The sequence below is a fragment of the Puntigrus tetrazona genome, chromosome 25 (genome assembly GCF_018831695.1).
Source record: "Puntigrus tetrazona isolate hp1 chromosome 25, ASM1883169v1, whole genome shotgun sequence".
In the NCBI taxonomy this organism is placed as follows: Eukaryota; Metazoa; Chordata; class Actinopteri; order Cypriniformes; family Cyprinidae; genus Puntigrus; species Puntigrus tetrazona.
Window position 1 is genome coordinate 15,094,457 of NC_056723.1, and position 12,843 is coordinate 15,107,299.

At 40.5% G+C, this 12,843-nt stretch overlaps 1 protein-coding gene across 1 annotated transcript in view; it reads left to right on the forward strand.

Moving 5' to 3' along the window:
• Nucleotides 1-1,879: 1,879 nt before the first annotated feature.
• LOC122330443 (dual specificity protein phosphatase 8-like) overlaps nucleotides 1,880-12,843 on the forward strand; it is a 38,844-nt gene continuing 27,880 nt past the window's right edge. Inside the window, 2 exon segments of the mRNA XM_043227462.1 lie at nucleotides 1,880-2,113; nucleotides 10,236-10,592. Coding sequence (XP_043083397.1) covers nucleotides 10,362-10,592 — 231 coding nt within the window. The 5' untranslated portion in view covers nucleotides 1,880-2,113; nucleotides 10,236-10,361.

Below are 12,843 nucleotides of genomic sequence, written 5' to 3' on the forward strand. Positions count from 1 at the left end.
TGTTTTTAATGAACATGCTGACATGGGCCCTGACTAAGTTTTGCTTGAAGTCTGAGACTAGCACTGGACAAATCTATTCGGACCTTATCCTGCATTTGTCTTTATAAATGCACGAAAACTCGTTCTGTGCGAGCGGCCCACAAAGTTAATAGCCATGTTTGCTTTTGCGTTCACCGCCGATAATAATCCATTAACCACGAGAACGGATTCTGAGCGGGAAAGCAAACTTTCAGATAGGCTTTCAAGAGAAAGAGATGAACCTCACCTTTGTTAAAAGAACAAAATGCTTGCTTTGTTCCCTCCGTGTTAAGCATCGTTTAACGGCAACGGTTATTGATACGTTCAAACAATATTCAGATTTTTGATCAAATTATTTAAATGCTTCAGCTTCGGTGTAGGAATCCGTTTCTGAAGGCCTTTCTTTAGATCATTAACTCCGTATTTGCTCAGTTTTCTCTGCCTGGTCTGTGACCTTGTGAGAGGTTTACACACTAAGGCCCGACTGATTCCCACACAACATGATTTTGAATAAAACTGAGTGAAATAATCGACTTGGTTTGTACAGAATTGCTCGGTTAATTCGTCATAGCCTCAGGAATCGCTTTGCTGAGCGCTCAATGCTTCTCTCTTACGCAGCTGTGACCTGCGGGGTCTATTTTGCATGACATGCAACTTCACGCAATGCAAAACCCGCTCCTGTTTTTCCCTGCGAGTACGTGCGCAGAAAAGCGTAAGTTGTGTAAGTTAAAAGGTTTCAGATTGGTGGATTTTTCATGTTTATGAAAGTAGCCTCTTCTGCTCACCAAAGCCGCATTTATTTGACACAAAATAATGCAAAAGCAGTTTTTCTTTCTGTTTTTCATCGGAAAAGAAAGCTGTACGCCGCTGTTTCAAACACTGACGGTAATTGGAAATGTTTCTCGGCGAATAAAATGATTTCTGAAGGATCACGCGACTCTGAAAACTGAGTAATGATGCTGAAAATTTAGCTTTGTAGCACAGGACAAAAAAAAATTAAATAGAAATATGTTATAAAACAATACCAATCTAAAACTTTTAAATAGTAGTGAATATTATTTATTTTATTAAAATAAGAAACAAATATTAACATAAATATTATACAGATAAGAGTAATAATAAAGACTTGATTTTCAATCAAGCTCATATTCAAATTATGCAAAAAAAATAGGAAAATATGACATGACGTCTTCAGAAAATCTATATTTTATGTTTCTCTTTAGGTTCGTACATCACAACATTTATGGGTAGTTTATAGTATAGGTTTTTAGTTTTTTTCTCAAATTTGTCTTTCTATTGTAAAACATAAAGCTCCCTCCGAGGAGCAGACTCTACCTGATGGAAACAGCATTGTGGCGAAAACATTCATGACTTCAAAGCAAACAAATGTTGCATGCGGTGCGTGTGTGTCCGGTGTGAGGCCACAAACTGTCATGAAATAAATATTCTACCGCCAGGTGGCAGACATCAACTGAGCAATAACGACCTCAGCCACTGCCTCCGTCCTCCAGCAGAGGGCGCTCGCTCGCTCGCGGATCGTTGTTTATTTCGCGGCGAATAAAATCGAACAACGCGATAAGCATTTCTGCCAAATGCCAACCCGCTTGACATACTAAAAAAAAAAAAAAAAAAGCTATGCTGATCATATACATTATTAAAGTAAAAAAAAATGTAGACACGTGAAGTACGAGGTCGAGCTCGCGCGCTGAGCCTCGCGCAGCTCGCTTTGAACCTCGGTGTCCCTTTAATCCGCGGATCAGCGCGCTGACGTCAGCGAGCCCCCCGGGCCGCGCGCTCCCATTGGCTGGCGGTGACGTCAGCGGCGCTCTCTCTTTTTTTTTCCCTCCCGAAGCGTGACCTCATCCTTAGTTCATTTATAGTGGCCGAGCGCGTCTCCTGTTCCCCCCGCCGCCCCGGTATCTGCCGTCGCGCATCTCGCCGCTCGCTGGCGGCACGGAGGAGGCTCGGATGCGCCTGAGGGTCCTGTTCGCGCGTGACAGCGGCGGACCCGGGATTAGTGGACACTAGTGACGTCCGCTGCGAATGGCTTCCCGTCGGAGCGCAGCCGAGACACTCGGGAACGGGGCAAACGGAGGTGAGCGCGCCGGGGAAGGGGGCGGATTGATATTTGAGAGCGCGCGTATGGCTTTATTTGACGAGCGCCTGTAGTTCTGGGGATGGACGTAACCTTGCTGGTGTGCGTCTCGCGCCTCGAGGGCGACAGCGCGACATCCTCAGGCGGACTGACGGACTAAATGTGTCGATAATGGATTATCAGCCGCTCGGCGTTTCCCGTGTGCTCATGCGCATAAGAGCTCCAGGGTTAGGTGACAAACGGCGTCGAGTGTGTCTTGAGTCTTGAGTGTGTGCTGTGCACGGATATGTCTGGGAGCTTTGTTATTGTAGTCCAGCGTCAGGCTTATGTAGTGCATTTTAGGAAACAGTCCATGTAATAATGTCATACTTATTCGTTTTTCTTTCTTTCTTTAAAAGCGTTATTACATTAAACAACAATAACCTTAAAAACACTTATATTGATAACAATATATTGCCATTCATTACTCTATCTATATCTATCTATCTATCTATTCGTCTATCTATCTATCTATTCGTCTGTCTTATCTATTTATCTATTCGTCTATCTATCTATTCGTCTGTTTTATCTATTTATCTATTCGTCTGTCTTATCTATTTATCTATCTGTCTATTTGTCTGTATAATAATAATAATAATAATGTGTTGCTATTATTGTTATTTGTAATGGTATATAATTTTGATATCGACATTACTAAGTAAATAACAATAGCAACCATTCTTTTACATTTGTAATGAAAAGTAAAATATATATTATTATTTTATATACTAATAATAAATAAGAAAATAAAAACTCTTTGAGTGATTATAATCAAGTATTAAAACTTGACTGTATAAAATATATTGTATAAAGTAATGGTGCTTTTTATTTAGTAATAAGTAAATTAAAAGAATAAAATAATATGAAATAATAATGAAAATAAATAATACTGAATATTGAATATTTTTATTTACATATGTATATCATAATATATTTATACGCGTGCGTTCATAATCAATCAATGTGCTTTAATTATAAGTTATAGTGTTATAGAATGCATTACAACTGATACTGATTGTGTAGTGTATAACTAAGCATTATTATTTCATAAATAGTCTCAAATAGACAGATGGATGTCATGCTGCAGCACGAGCGCGAGACGGTTCAGGGTCAGTAGTGTTCATCTCAGGCCCCGCAGAGCAGTGACACCGGACGGACAACAAGAGGCCGTGAACGGCCCGCGTCGAGCAAATCCGGTCCATCACGCCGCGACAATGATTAACGAGTGCGCGCGGGCTCAGGCGAACAATGCTCGGCGTCCGCGTGCGTGCGCGGCGCAGGAGTCGGAGTGATGTCATGCGTGCGGTTAATGAATGACCGGATTAAGATGTTTGGCTTTCCCTTTTCCTCCATTCGGCGACGTTTGTTCGCGGCTGTTCAGTGCAGCCTGTCGTCGTGAAACGGTCGCTGTCACTTTAAACAGACGCGCTTCTCTTTGTTTGGCTGTCACGTGCTGAAAACCGTCGCCGGTATAAGTCACGATAACTATAACAGTGGCGTGTTCGTGGCTGCGACACATAAATGGGTGCTGACTTTCTGTTTTTGCAAGATTTGCGCGATGTAAATCGTCTAAGACAATGTCGTAATTATAGTTACTGGCGATATGGCGTTATAGTTAATTAGTATCAACTCAAAGAGCGCCCGATAATTTCTCCAAAAATGACATTGATTACAAAAGCAAGTTTTTTTTGTTCAAAAAACAGGTTGATTTACATTTTAGACACCATATTGGCTGTTTTTGCTCTTTGTTGGCGACAAAAATGCTTCCAAACCGCCGCGCGTTTGCTGCCCCTACTGGCCGTTTTAATTTCACGTTGAATAAAATAAAATAACAGCATACAGCGTTTTATGATCAATATATCAAAACGTTATTTAGATGCACAACTGCAGGATAAATGTTCTGCGCTACATACAGTATATCACGCCTCTTGGATGCAGCTGTGTTCCTCGAAAAACAATGCAAAAGAGTCAAAATCAGTCAATAATAACAAAATATTGTCTAATTATTATATTTTGTCAATATTGCACAACCCTATTATTATCGTTAATGTTATAGCTGTGCTGCGAATCTCCTTACTGTTGTAGATTTGGGGTGTTTACACAGCGCCGTTTTAATCTAAGAACCAGCGTTTTATGTTTTGGTTGCTCATTTGCACAAAAGTGGCGTTTAGGGTGTTTTTAAATACTGCACCACATGCGCGTATTACATGTTCAGATTATAAGACCGTTTATGATTGTAGTGTTTCTTTACAAAGGGACATCGCCAACTACTGGCCTGGAGCGCATACTTATTTTTGGCGTTTTTCTGTGAATCAGCTTGAACTTGTTGTCTGGAAATGAAACGCAAAGGAAACTAAGAAACGTACCCTTGAACATTTTATTTAGCGTGAACGAGCCTTTGCTATTTTTACCTTGCTAGTAAATTTTAGAAATCGTTACAATGTAACCGTTCGCATGTAGAAAAACCGAGGAAGCGTTTTTTCATGTAAAAGTACTTTTGCAGGCCTAATATTTACAATCGTGTTATTTTTAGTATGCTACTTTTTTTTTTATTTTAGGATAGATATTTTATATTAAACTACGTTTTAGTTTTTAAGGACATCAAGGTATCAAAATTAAGATGAGAAATGTTGCTTTGGCTCCTAGCTGAAACGTGTGTGTATATATTAGTGTGTGTATATATATATATATATATTAGTATATGGGTAGTTGACATATAAAAATTGGACGGTGACATGGTGTGACATAGCAAAAATGTATCTGTGTTACTAATAGCATGGACAGGACGCATTGATCGTCGACTAGCCATCAGCTGCAGTTAACATTTATTGCAAGTAACGAATTAATGGTTTTAGTTACACGGTTTGAAGATAATAACCCCGTTTACAGTTTTAAAAAAAAAACCCCAAATAGAATAGACTTTACAGCGTCTAAAAAAAACAAACCCTCTTTAAAACAGACTGCTTTATTGTCGTTAACCCAAACATGCGTCTCGGAAGTCGCATCAAATCCCTGGAAACCAACGGAGCAGATGCGTTCCTCTCTTCGGGATGCAAGGCGACATCCTCCGCAGCCTCGCTCCTCCTCTGCTCATGCCCAGTCAACTTTTTTTCTTTTTCTTTTTTTTTTTCCCTCCTCTTTCCGTTTTTCCCGCTCAGTTGCCATGGCAACACCCCGTCCGTCTCCACATCAGCACTTTGCACCACTGTTCATGCCGGTGTTTTCGAGGAAGTACAGTATCCACATAGATGCCCGAATGCAACGCTGATGCAACCCGAGAGAGAAACAAGGAAAAAGAAGCACGCCGCACCTCGCCACGTCTCGGAAAAGGCAGGACAGGTGCGAAAGCTGACCAGCGGCGACGAGCCGCACACACCTTCTCTCGATGTCGAACTGCGCTGCCAGCCCCCCTCCTCCTCTCCCTCCACCCCACAACTAGAGTCGTCAAGCCAGAAGGAACGCCCATTAGACACATGCAGCGTCAGCCCTGTTATGCTCTGACGTGCCTCCGCTTCACCATCTCGTCCGCGGCCGCCGAGGAGGGTGTGTTGTCGCGCTATCGACCGGCCGAACGCAGGAGAGCTTACAGAGGGGTTTCTCTTCTCCGAGGCGCGGCTGAACATCCTTCCCGTGGAGAGAGAGCGAGGGATGGTAAGGAGCGAGGGGGGTCTGTGGTGGCGCGGTGGGATGCGGGTTGACCGGGAACGCCATCAAAACAAAGGCGTCCATGTTGGGACGCCGCTGGTCGCGTGAGGCTGCCGTCTCTGGGTTCGGAGGACGCGAGGTGAAATCGGGGCCGATTGATCGAGAAACCGAGGGGACGATTGTCGTTGTTTGGAGCGCGGCGGGCGCGTGAAGGGAAATGGAGATCGTATCGTTTGCGGGCTGCTGGAACGCTCGTTCGGCTTGTTTTGTGTTTTGTATTGCGTAAGCGCTCTGTGGAGAATGTGCGAGTGTTTATGTGCGTGTGTGTGTGTGTGTGTGTGTCAGTCTCTCCCTGCTGATTTGTGCATGGCGCTGCAGATATCTCGGCGTCGCAGCATCACCCTCCCTCTATGCAGCAGCCGAGGGAACGGGAGATAGATGCAAAGAAAAAGTGTGGAAGTTTGGAGCGGTCAGCTGTCTCGGTCGTTGTTGTTGATTAAAATAAAAACATTAGCAAGGCAGGATTTTATTTGCAGTTTTTATTTTTTCATATTTCTATCTTGGTGTTTTTTGTAAGTAAACATTTAACAAAAATCGAAAAGGTGTGCTGAAAATAATTTTATTCAGATTTGATTTTTGTTGATTTAAAAATAAAAAAAAATTGCAATTGAAAAATAAACTAAATATAAATATGCAATCGAAAACAGGATTAAAGTTTAAATAATTTTCCTCAATATATATATATATATATATATATATATATATATATATTGTTAATGTATTAAAAATAAATGTGTAAAACAAGCAAAAACTATTTTTATTTTTACTCAATATTGGATAGATTTATTTATTAAATCTTCTACTTAAGCGTCTGTATGGGAATCATTTAAAACAACCAGGAATAGTTCACATTATTTCCTTACTTTGGTTCCAAAAAACAACTTGTGTTTCTCAGTTAAAAGAAATGAAACCTAAAACTAATAAAGAAAAAAGGAGATAAATACGTAATAAAAACTGTTTTTAAACCATTAAACTACTTTGATCTATTGCAGTAATTTAAATTGAAAGTATAAAATAAAATGAAAGCTAGTCACATGTCCAAATCTTTGCTTACAGTCTGGCACTTGGCAGTTAGAGAAGAGCTTATCTTGATCACCCGCTTAACCTTAACCACATTCTTGATTGTCTTCATTCGGCGTGCGTCTTCTTAGCTCACTGACGTTCTCTTGAGGAAACTCACGACATAAAGCCATCAATTCCAAACCAACCGACTTTGTCAGACTTTGAGTGACGTGTTTGTCCGGTTGGAGGAGAAAGGTTACCTCTTTCCACTTTCACTTTTGCTGCAGTAACCCTTCCATTAGTAAGAGAGAGGAGGAGGGAGCCAGCCAACGCCATGTTTTTTTAATGACTAGCGTGGCGGAGAGCAGACTTCGGAGGAATACAGCTCCCATGAACAATTTTGTGCGAGTATATTTGATATTACTATGATCTACTTCGATATTTGTGTGTTTTCAGTCTTTAACGATGACGAATAAAATCATAACTCCAAACCTGGACCCCCGTCGACTTTCACTGAACAGCTGAAACATTGTTCAAAATATCTTCTTTTGTGTTCCACAGAACAGACGATTTTGTAATTGAATTCTATTAGTGTTCTATTTTGCAAACGCTTTTTGTGAAACAGCATTTTTACGTGCCTTACTGCACGTTTCATCCGCGCAGTTTAAAGCGGGTGAAATGTCCAACGAGTGTTTGCTAAAACACAAGTTCAATACGTTTTTTTTTTTATATATATAGGTATGTATTGCTGTATATCTGAGGACTGTCACTAAAAGCTAATGCTCTATAACGTCGGAAATATGCCCTACACCAAAAACCAACCTAAACCTACGTAACAGTGTTAACAAACGCAAGACTGATATTAAAAACGCGTTAGTTCATTCCAACTTCCTTTGCGCAGATTTGAACTGTTTTTGTCGAACCGTAGTTATCTCCTCGTCTCTCAAGAGCGTCTCTGTACTCCATGAGCTGCCCGACAAACCCATAGATATGAAGCTGGATACGGATATTTCCTTCATTCTCGATTGGCTCTTGGTTTAGTCTTCAGCTCTGCATAATGTAACGGAGCGAGGCGCGGTGGAGATCGAAGCGTTCAGAAGGTCACCGCATACTCAAGCAGTTCCTGCTCTTTCAGGCCCGATCAAAACATCACCCCACTCATCCAGCCATAAACAATCGCTCTCCCTCCTTCACACATGCCTTCCTCCAACACAGATGCACGTACGCTGAATATATAAAACTGCATTCAGTTTGCCAAGCGGAATATTTAGACTGAATGTGCTTCTGCAGTAATGGGATTATTGAAGAGACTGTATATGATCCTCGCGGTTGAGGCTATAAATGGCACGTTTTTTTTTCCCAGTCTTGTTACATAATCTGTATCGCTTCAGTTTCCTAACGTCACATCCTGTCTGGCTGTAACATAAAACGGGTCAGTATGAAATGGATCGCATATTTCTGGTCAAGATTTGCTGAGCTGGAAGAAGTATTGCCATTCATAAAACCGTTAAATATGTATGAGCCCGGATTGAAAAATGGTGGTGTAGAAAAACAAAATTTCTTGTAGTAACACGTTGATATATCATGCAATTTGGATTTTTGATTTTTGAAATTGTTATAGTATTTTCTTGTGTAACGTAGTCCAACGATCTTTGATAAAAAACAATAACTTGCCAGTTTTAATCACTTAATTATTTTGCTAAAAATGTGATAAAAATACCCATTTAGCTCTTTTTATGTAATACAGTAAATGTAACATTTTATAAACATTTTGATAACATTGTGATTTATTTTATTCAGAACTGTATCACTATGTATTTTATTCAGTCACAAGCTGAAACATTAGATAATTTCAGAGGAAATCTATTTAATAATTGCTAATTAATATGTAAATGTATCTAAAATGTAATAGGCTAATATAGTATAGTATAGAAAAACAGTAATTGAATGCATAATAATATAATAATGTAGTTATTATATTCTTATATCTATATATCTATATTCTTGGATATTTCTTAAACGTTTTATTAATTTAGCTAGATTTAAATGTTGATTTGATCTTTGAAAATTACATTTTGGAATATACTTTTTTACAGAATCACCTCTAAATCAGGTTAGGTGTTTTACGTAACTGTTATTTATTATTACCCGTTCGTTACTCATGAAAACAATCTCTGGCAATATACGAGATACACTTGATGACTTTATTGAAGGTTTTTCGCGTGGCAGCAGATGCTGCTCAGGTTGCAGCTGCTTTCATGCTCCCCAAGCGCAGGTGCTTCCTCTGTCATTAGTGTCTTTAAGGCCAGAAACACATGCAAATGCAGATGTGAATGCTTTGGCGGTGAATTTCAAGCGCTTTGCGCCATGTAAATGCTTCATGCGTATTTTTGCATTTACTGTGGCAATAATAATACTTATTATACTTAATACTAACATCATCTAATGGTTTGTTAAGATGATTTTGACACGACTTTACTTGAAAGGGTCCGATTCACTGTTAACTACTTAGCTTACCATTTTATGTTATAGTTGCCAGAATTGTTCTGCAAAGGTTCTTTCTGGGTTTGTTTTTTTACTTTTTATTTAGCTATGTGTAAGTCACAACAGGGTGAGTTTAAAGGAAAGAGAAGAACACAAAAACAGACAAGATCAGTCTTTAGTGTATTTAGATTTTTTCTGCACTCGATGGGGAGGATCAACTAATCTTTGCAACCCAATAATGTTTATGACAAAGCTTAAGATGCTCAAATTATGATTACGTTTTTAATTATTAAATGATCGTTAAAATCTTTCAAATAATTTAAAAGTCAGCATTTTCAAGACACAAAAATACCTAAAAATTACAATCATGTATTACTAATTGATAAATATAATTACTTTTGGGGCAGTCACACCACATGACATTTACAACCAACCAACTAATCTTCATTTAGACAAAAAAGGTGAAATTATTGATTTACCAGATTTTCCAGATTTATTTATTTTTATATTACTATTTATGTCTTCTTTTTTTGGCTTGTACCACATGATATTGATTAGGCAAAGTTTTTTTAGAAATGTTATTTAGCTACCCAACAATGAACGATATGAGGTTTTCATATCTAGAAGAATTTCATTTGTCATTCTGTAGAGTGTGTTTTAGGTCCAAAGATGTTTATGAAGTTTTGTTTGTTTTGGTTTATTTTTTTACATAAACTCTTGGTCTTCAGTTTTGTTCGGACATTGTTCAAAAACAAACAAAACGATGGAAGCAAACTTGAATAAAAACTACATGACAAAAAGAATAAAACGAGTTACGCCTTGTCTGATTGTTGATGAAGTGCTATATAAAATAAAACGGTAAAAAACTGTTGCCTTTGGTTTTTTTTTCCAGACACCATGTGCACCTTGATGTCTCTTTGTGACCCGCGTCAGTGATTTTATTATCACTGATCCACAGCCTCTGCATTGGTTGTCATTTCGCGCGACCCTCGTCCAGAGAGGAGTTCTGGGTACCTTCATGGCGGGGGAGAAGGGCCGTCGCAGCGCCATGGATATCAAGCGCCTAGCGGGCCTCCTGCAGCGTGGAGCCGGGCGATTGCTGGTCATCGACAGTCGGACTTTCTCAGAGTACAACGCCTCGCATGTGCACGGCGCTGTCAACGTCTGCTGCTCCAAACTGGTCAAGAGGAGGCTTCAGCAGGACAAGGTGTCAGTTACCGAGCTCCTCCAGCCCAACGGAAAGGTCAAGGTATCTAGTGTGTGTTTGGGAGAGCGTGTGGCTAGTTTACGTAATCGAGAAATTGGCGAACTGTTGGTGGCATCAAAAAGGAGGCTGATGTCTTTACGCAGACAGCTGTGAGCCTTTGAAGGGTTCGGTTTACAATGCTGATAGTTTTGTGTGGACTTCACAACCGTGTCATGGCACAGTATTATAATGAACTAATGTTTGCTTGTGAACACCCATTAAAGAGTCCCTGTTTTGGCACCAGTGTGCAACATATGCAGTCAAATTCATGTGCACGTATAGTATTTGACACTTCGGCATGTAAAATGAGTTCGTAATTAGTTATAGTAGTCAGTATGAAGTTGAAGGAAATGTTTGAGAAGGTCAGATTAGATCAAGGGTCTCTTGTTAGCAGCTAGCATTTCTAAATTTGGAGGACCGCTATAGATTTATTGGTTATCAGAGGCTCTGAAATTGAGACTTGAGTTTTCCATGACTTCTACATCGAATATGACATCATTTTTCCCACCCGCCTGGTATGCCAAGTCTTTATATTTTTAGGCACTCTGTGAAACTGACAGAACTCTTAGGGAAATCCGACCACCGACAGATGTCACGTAAAACTCCATGCCACAGCTGATGAGGTCAATGTCAAAAACCGATCCGTCTTCATTGCGCACCTCACTTTCTGAAAAGCAACTGCCCCAACAAAGAAAATGTAGCGTAAATGTTTTGTTTTTATTTGTTCCTTCAATCACGCATATGAAATCACACAATGGCCTTGTTTGAGGGCATAGACATAGGTTGCCTTTGTGATCGTTGGTTCCTTATTTTCAGATTCATGAATGAGTGACTAGCCTGTCATGCATGCAGTTAACTTCATGCTTTTCCGGTTCTGTATTTGTTTTTTTAGCTGCAGCTGTGAGTTGAGTGTCATTTCCTTAATTTTTGCAATGTGTAAGACTTTAACTGTTTTTGAGTTCATAAGTAATGGACTTCTAAACCCATTTCAAACTTAGATAATAATGTTTGTCTAAAACTAATTCATACATACATAACTACTTTATACAGAACTATAAAGCATGATGATAATAATAATATGCTGCTTGTCCAGTAATACGATGCTTGCCTGAAGCATGTCAGTCCTGGGCCTTTGTGTGCTGTTTGTTTGTTTCCCCAAAAAGGGCACTTGATTCGGATCTGCCGGCCAAAACCAGTTCCATCTGAACTTAACAGAGTGTCACTGTTTTCTTGGGTCACTCTTTCGCTGCATTCCCGTTTCTTTTCCATAGCTGAGGCTAGAGGCTGTGTGGCTTTTATTATCTCCTCAGTAAAGAGGATAACGCTCGTGATTAATGCAAGTCCTGGATAAAGCTGGAGCTATCTGGGTGTAAGTGGGGGGTTGGGGGGTGGGATGGGGCGAATTCTGGAAACTCTTTGTTATTGGATGAGCATGACATCATAATCTTTAGTGTGGCCACTGGCAGAGCGCTAGCGGAGCACGTGCAAATCGACTACGCGACTAGCGCAGGATCCAGACAAAACCTCCCCCCACCGCTTTGGACAGCTGCCATCGCTGTAGTTGTGGCATCAATGTGTGAGCTGAAAGTAACGACATCACCGCAACCAAAGGCCACCAGTGTGGTCCATTGTGAGGGCGAATAAAGGAAGGAAGTGAAAGAGGGTATTAATGGATGAGCAGCACACATCCACACTGAGATAATGCAGAGGTCCCCCATGGCTCTGCGTTCGGCCCATTTCAGATTACATCAGCGGAAGGCACCATATGCACCGATTGCCTGGCCTGCATTGTAAATGGGTCAGTGTTAAGTGCACTAGATGGAGTGCAATGGTACGGGAGCAGGACTTCCTCTGCAGCCGCGCACAGTCTTGGCTTATGGTAATCTGTGCCGCTGAATGTTCCATTGAGCCCGTACTGACAGATGGCTGCGCGGTCGCCCAGAGCGAAAGACAGCCGAATAGGCAGATCTTAAGGATGTAAGGATTGAACAAAGACGGAAGCTTATTCTCGGGCCTTTATCCTGCGCTCTTTGTAGAACATCACCTTTTTAAAATTTCGCGTTTAGAAACGAACAGGGTTGTACGTTTGGCAAGGAAACGTCAAGTGGCGCCTGTACGTGGAAAAAATACAATAAAATACAAAAATGGCGTTGCTACGTGGTTGCTAGCGTAGTCTGTGGAGTTGCTAGCTTGCGGGTAGCGACTAAATCAAGTGAGCCTACGTTTAAGCCTCTGTGATATTTTTGGCATGGGT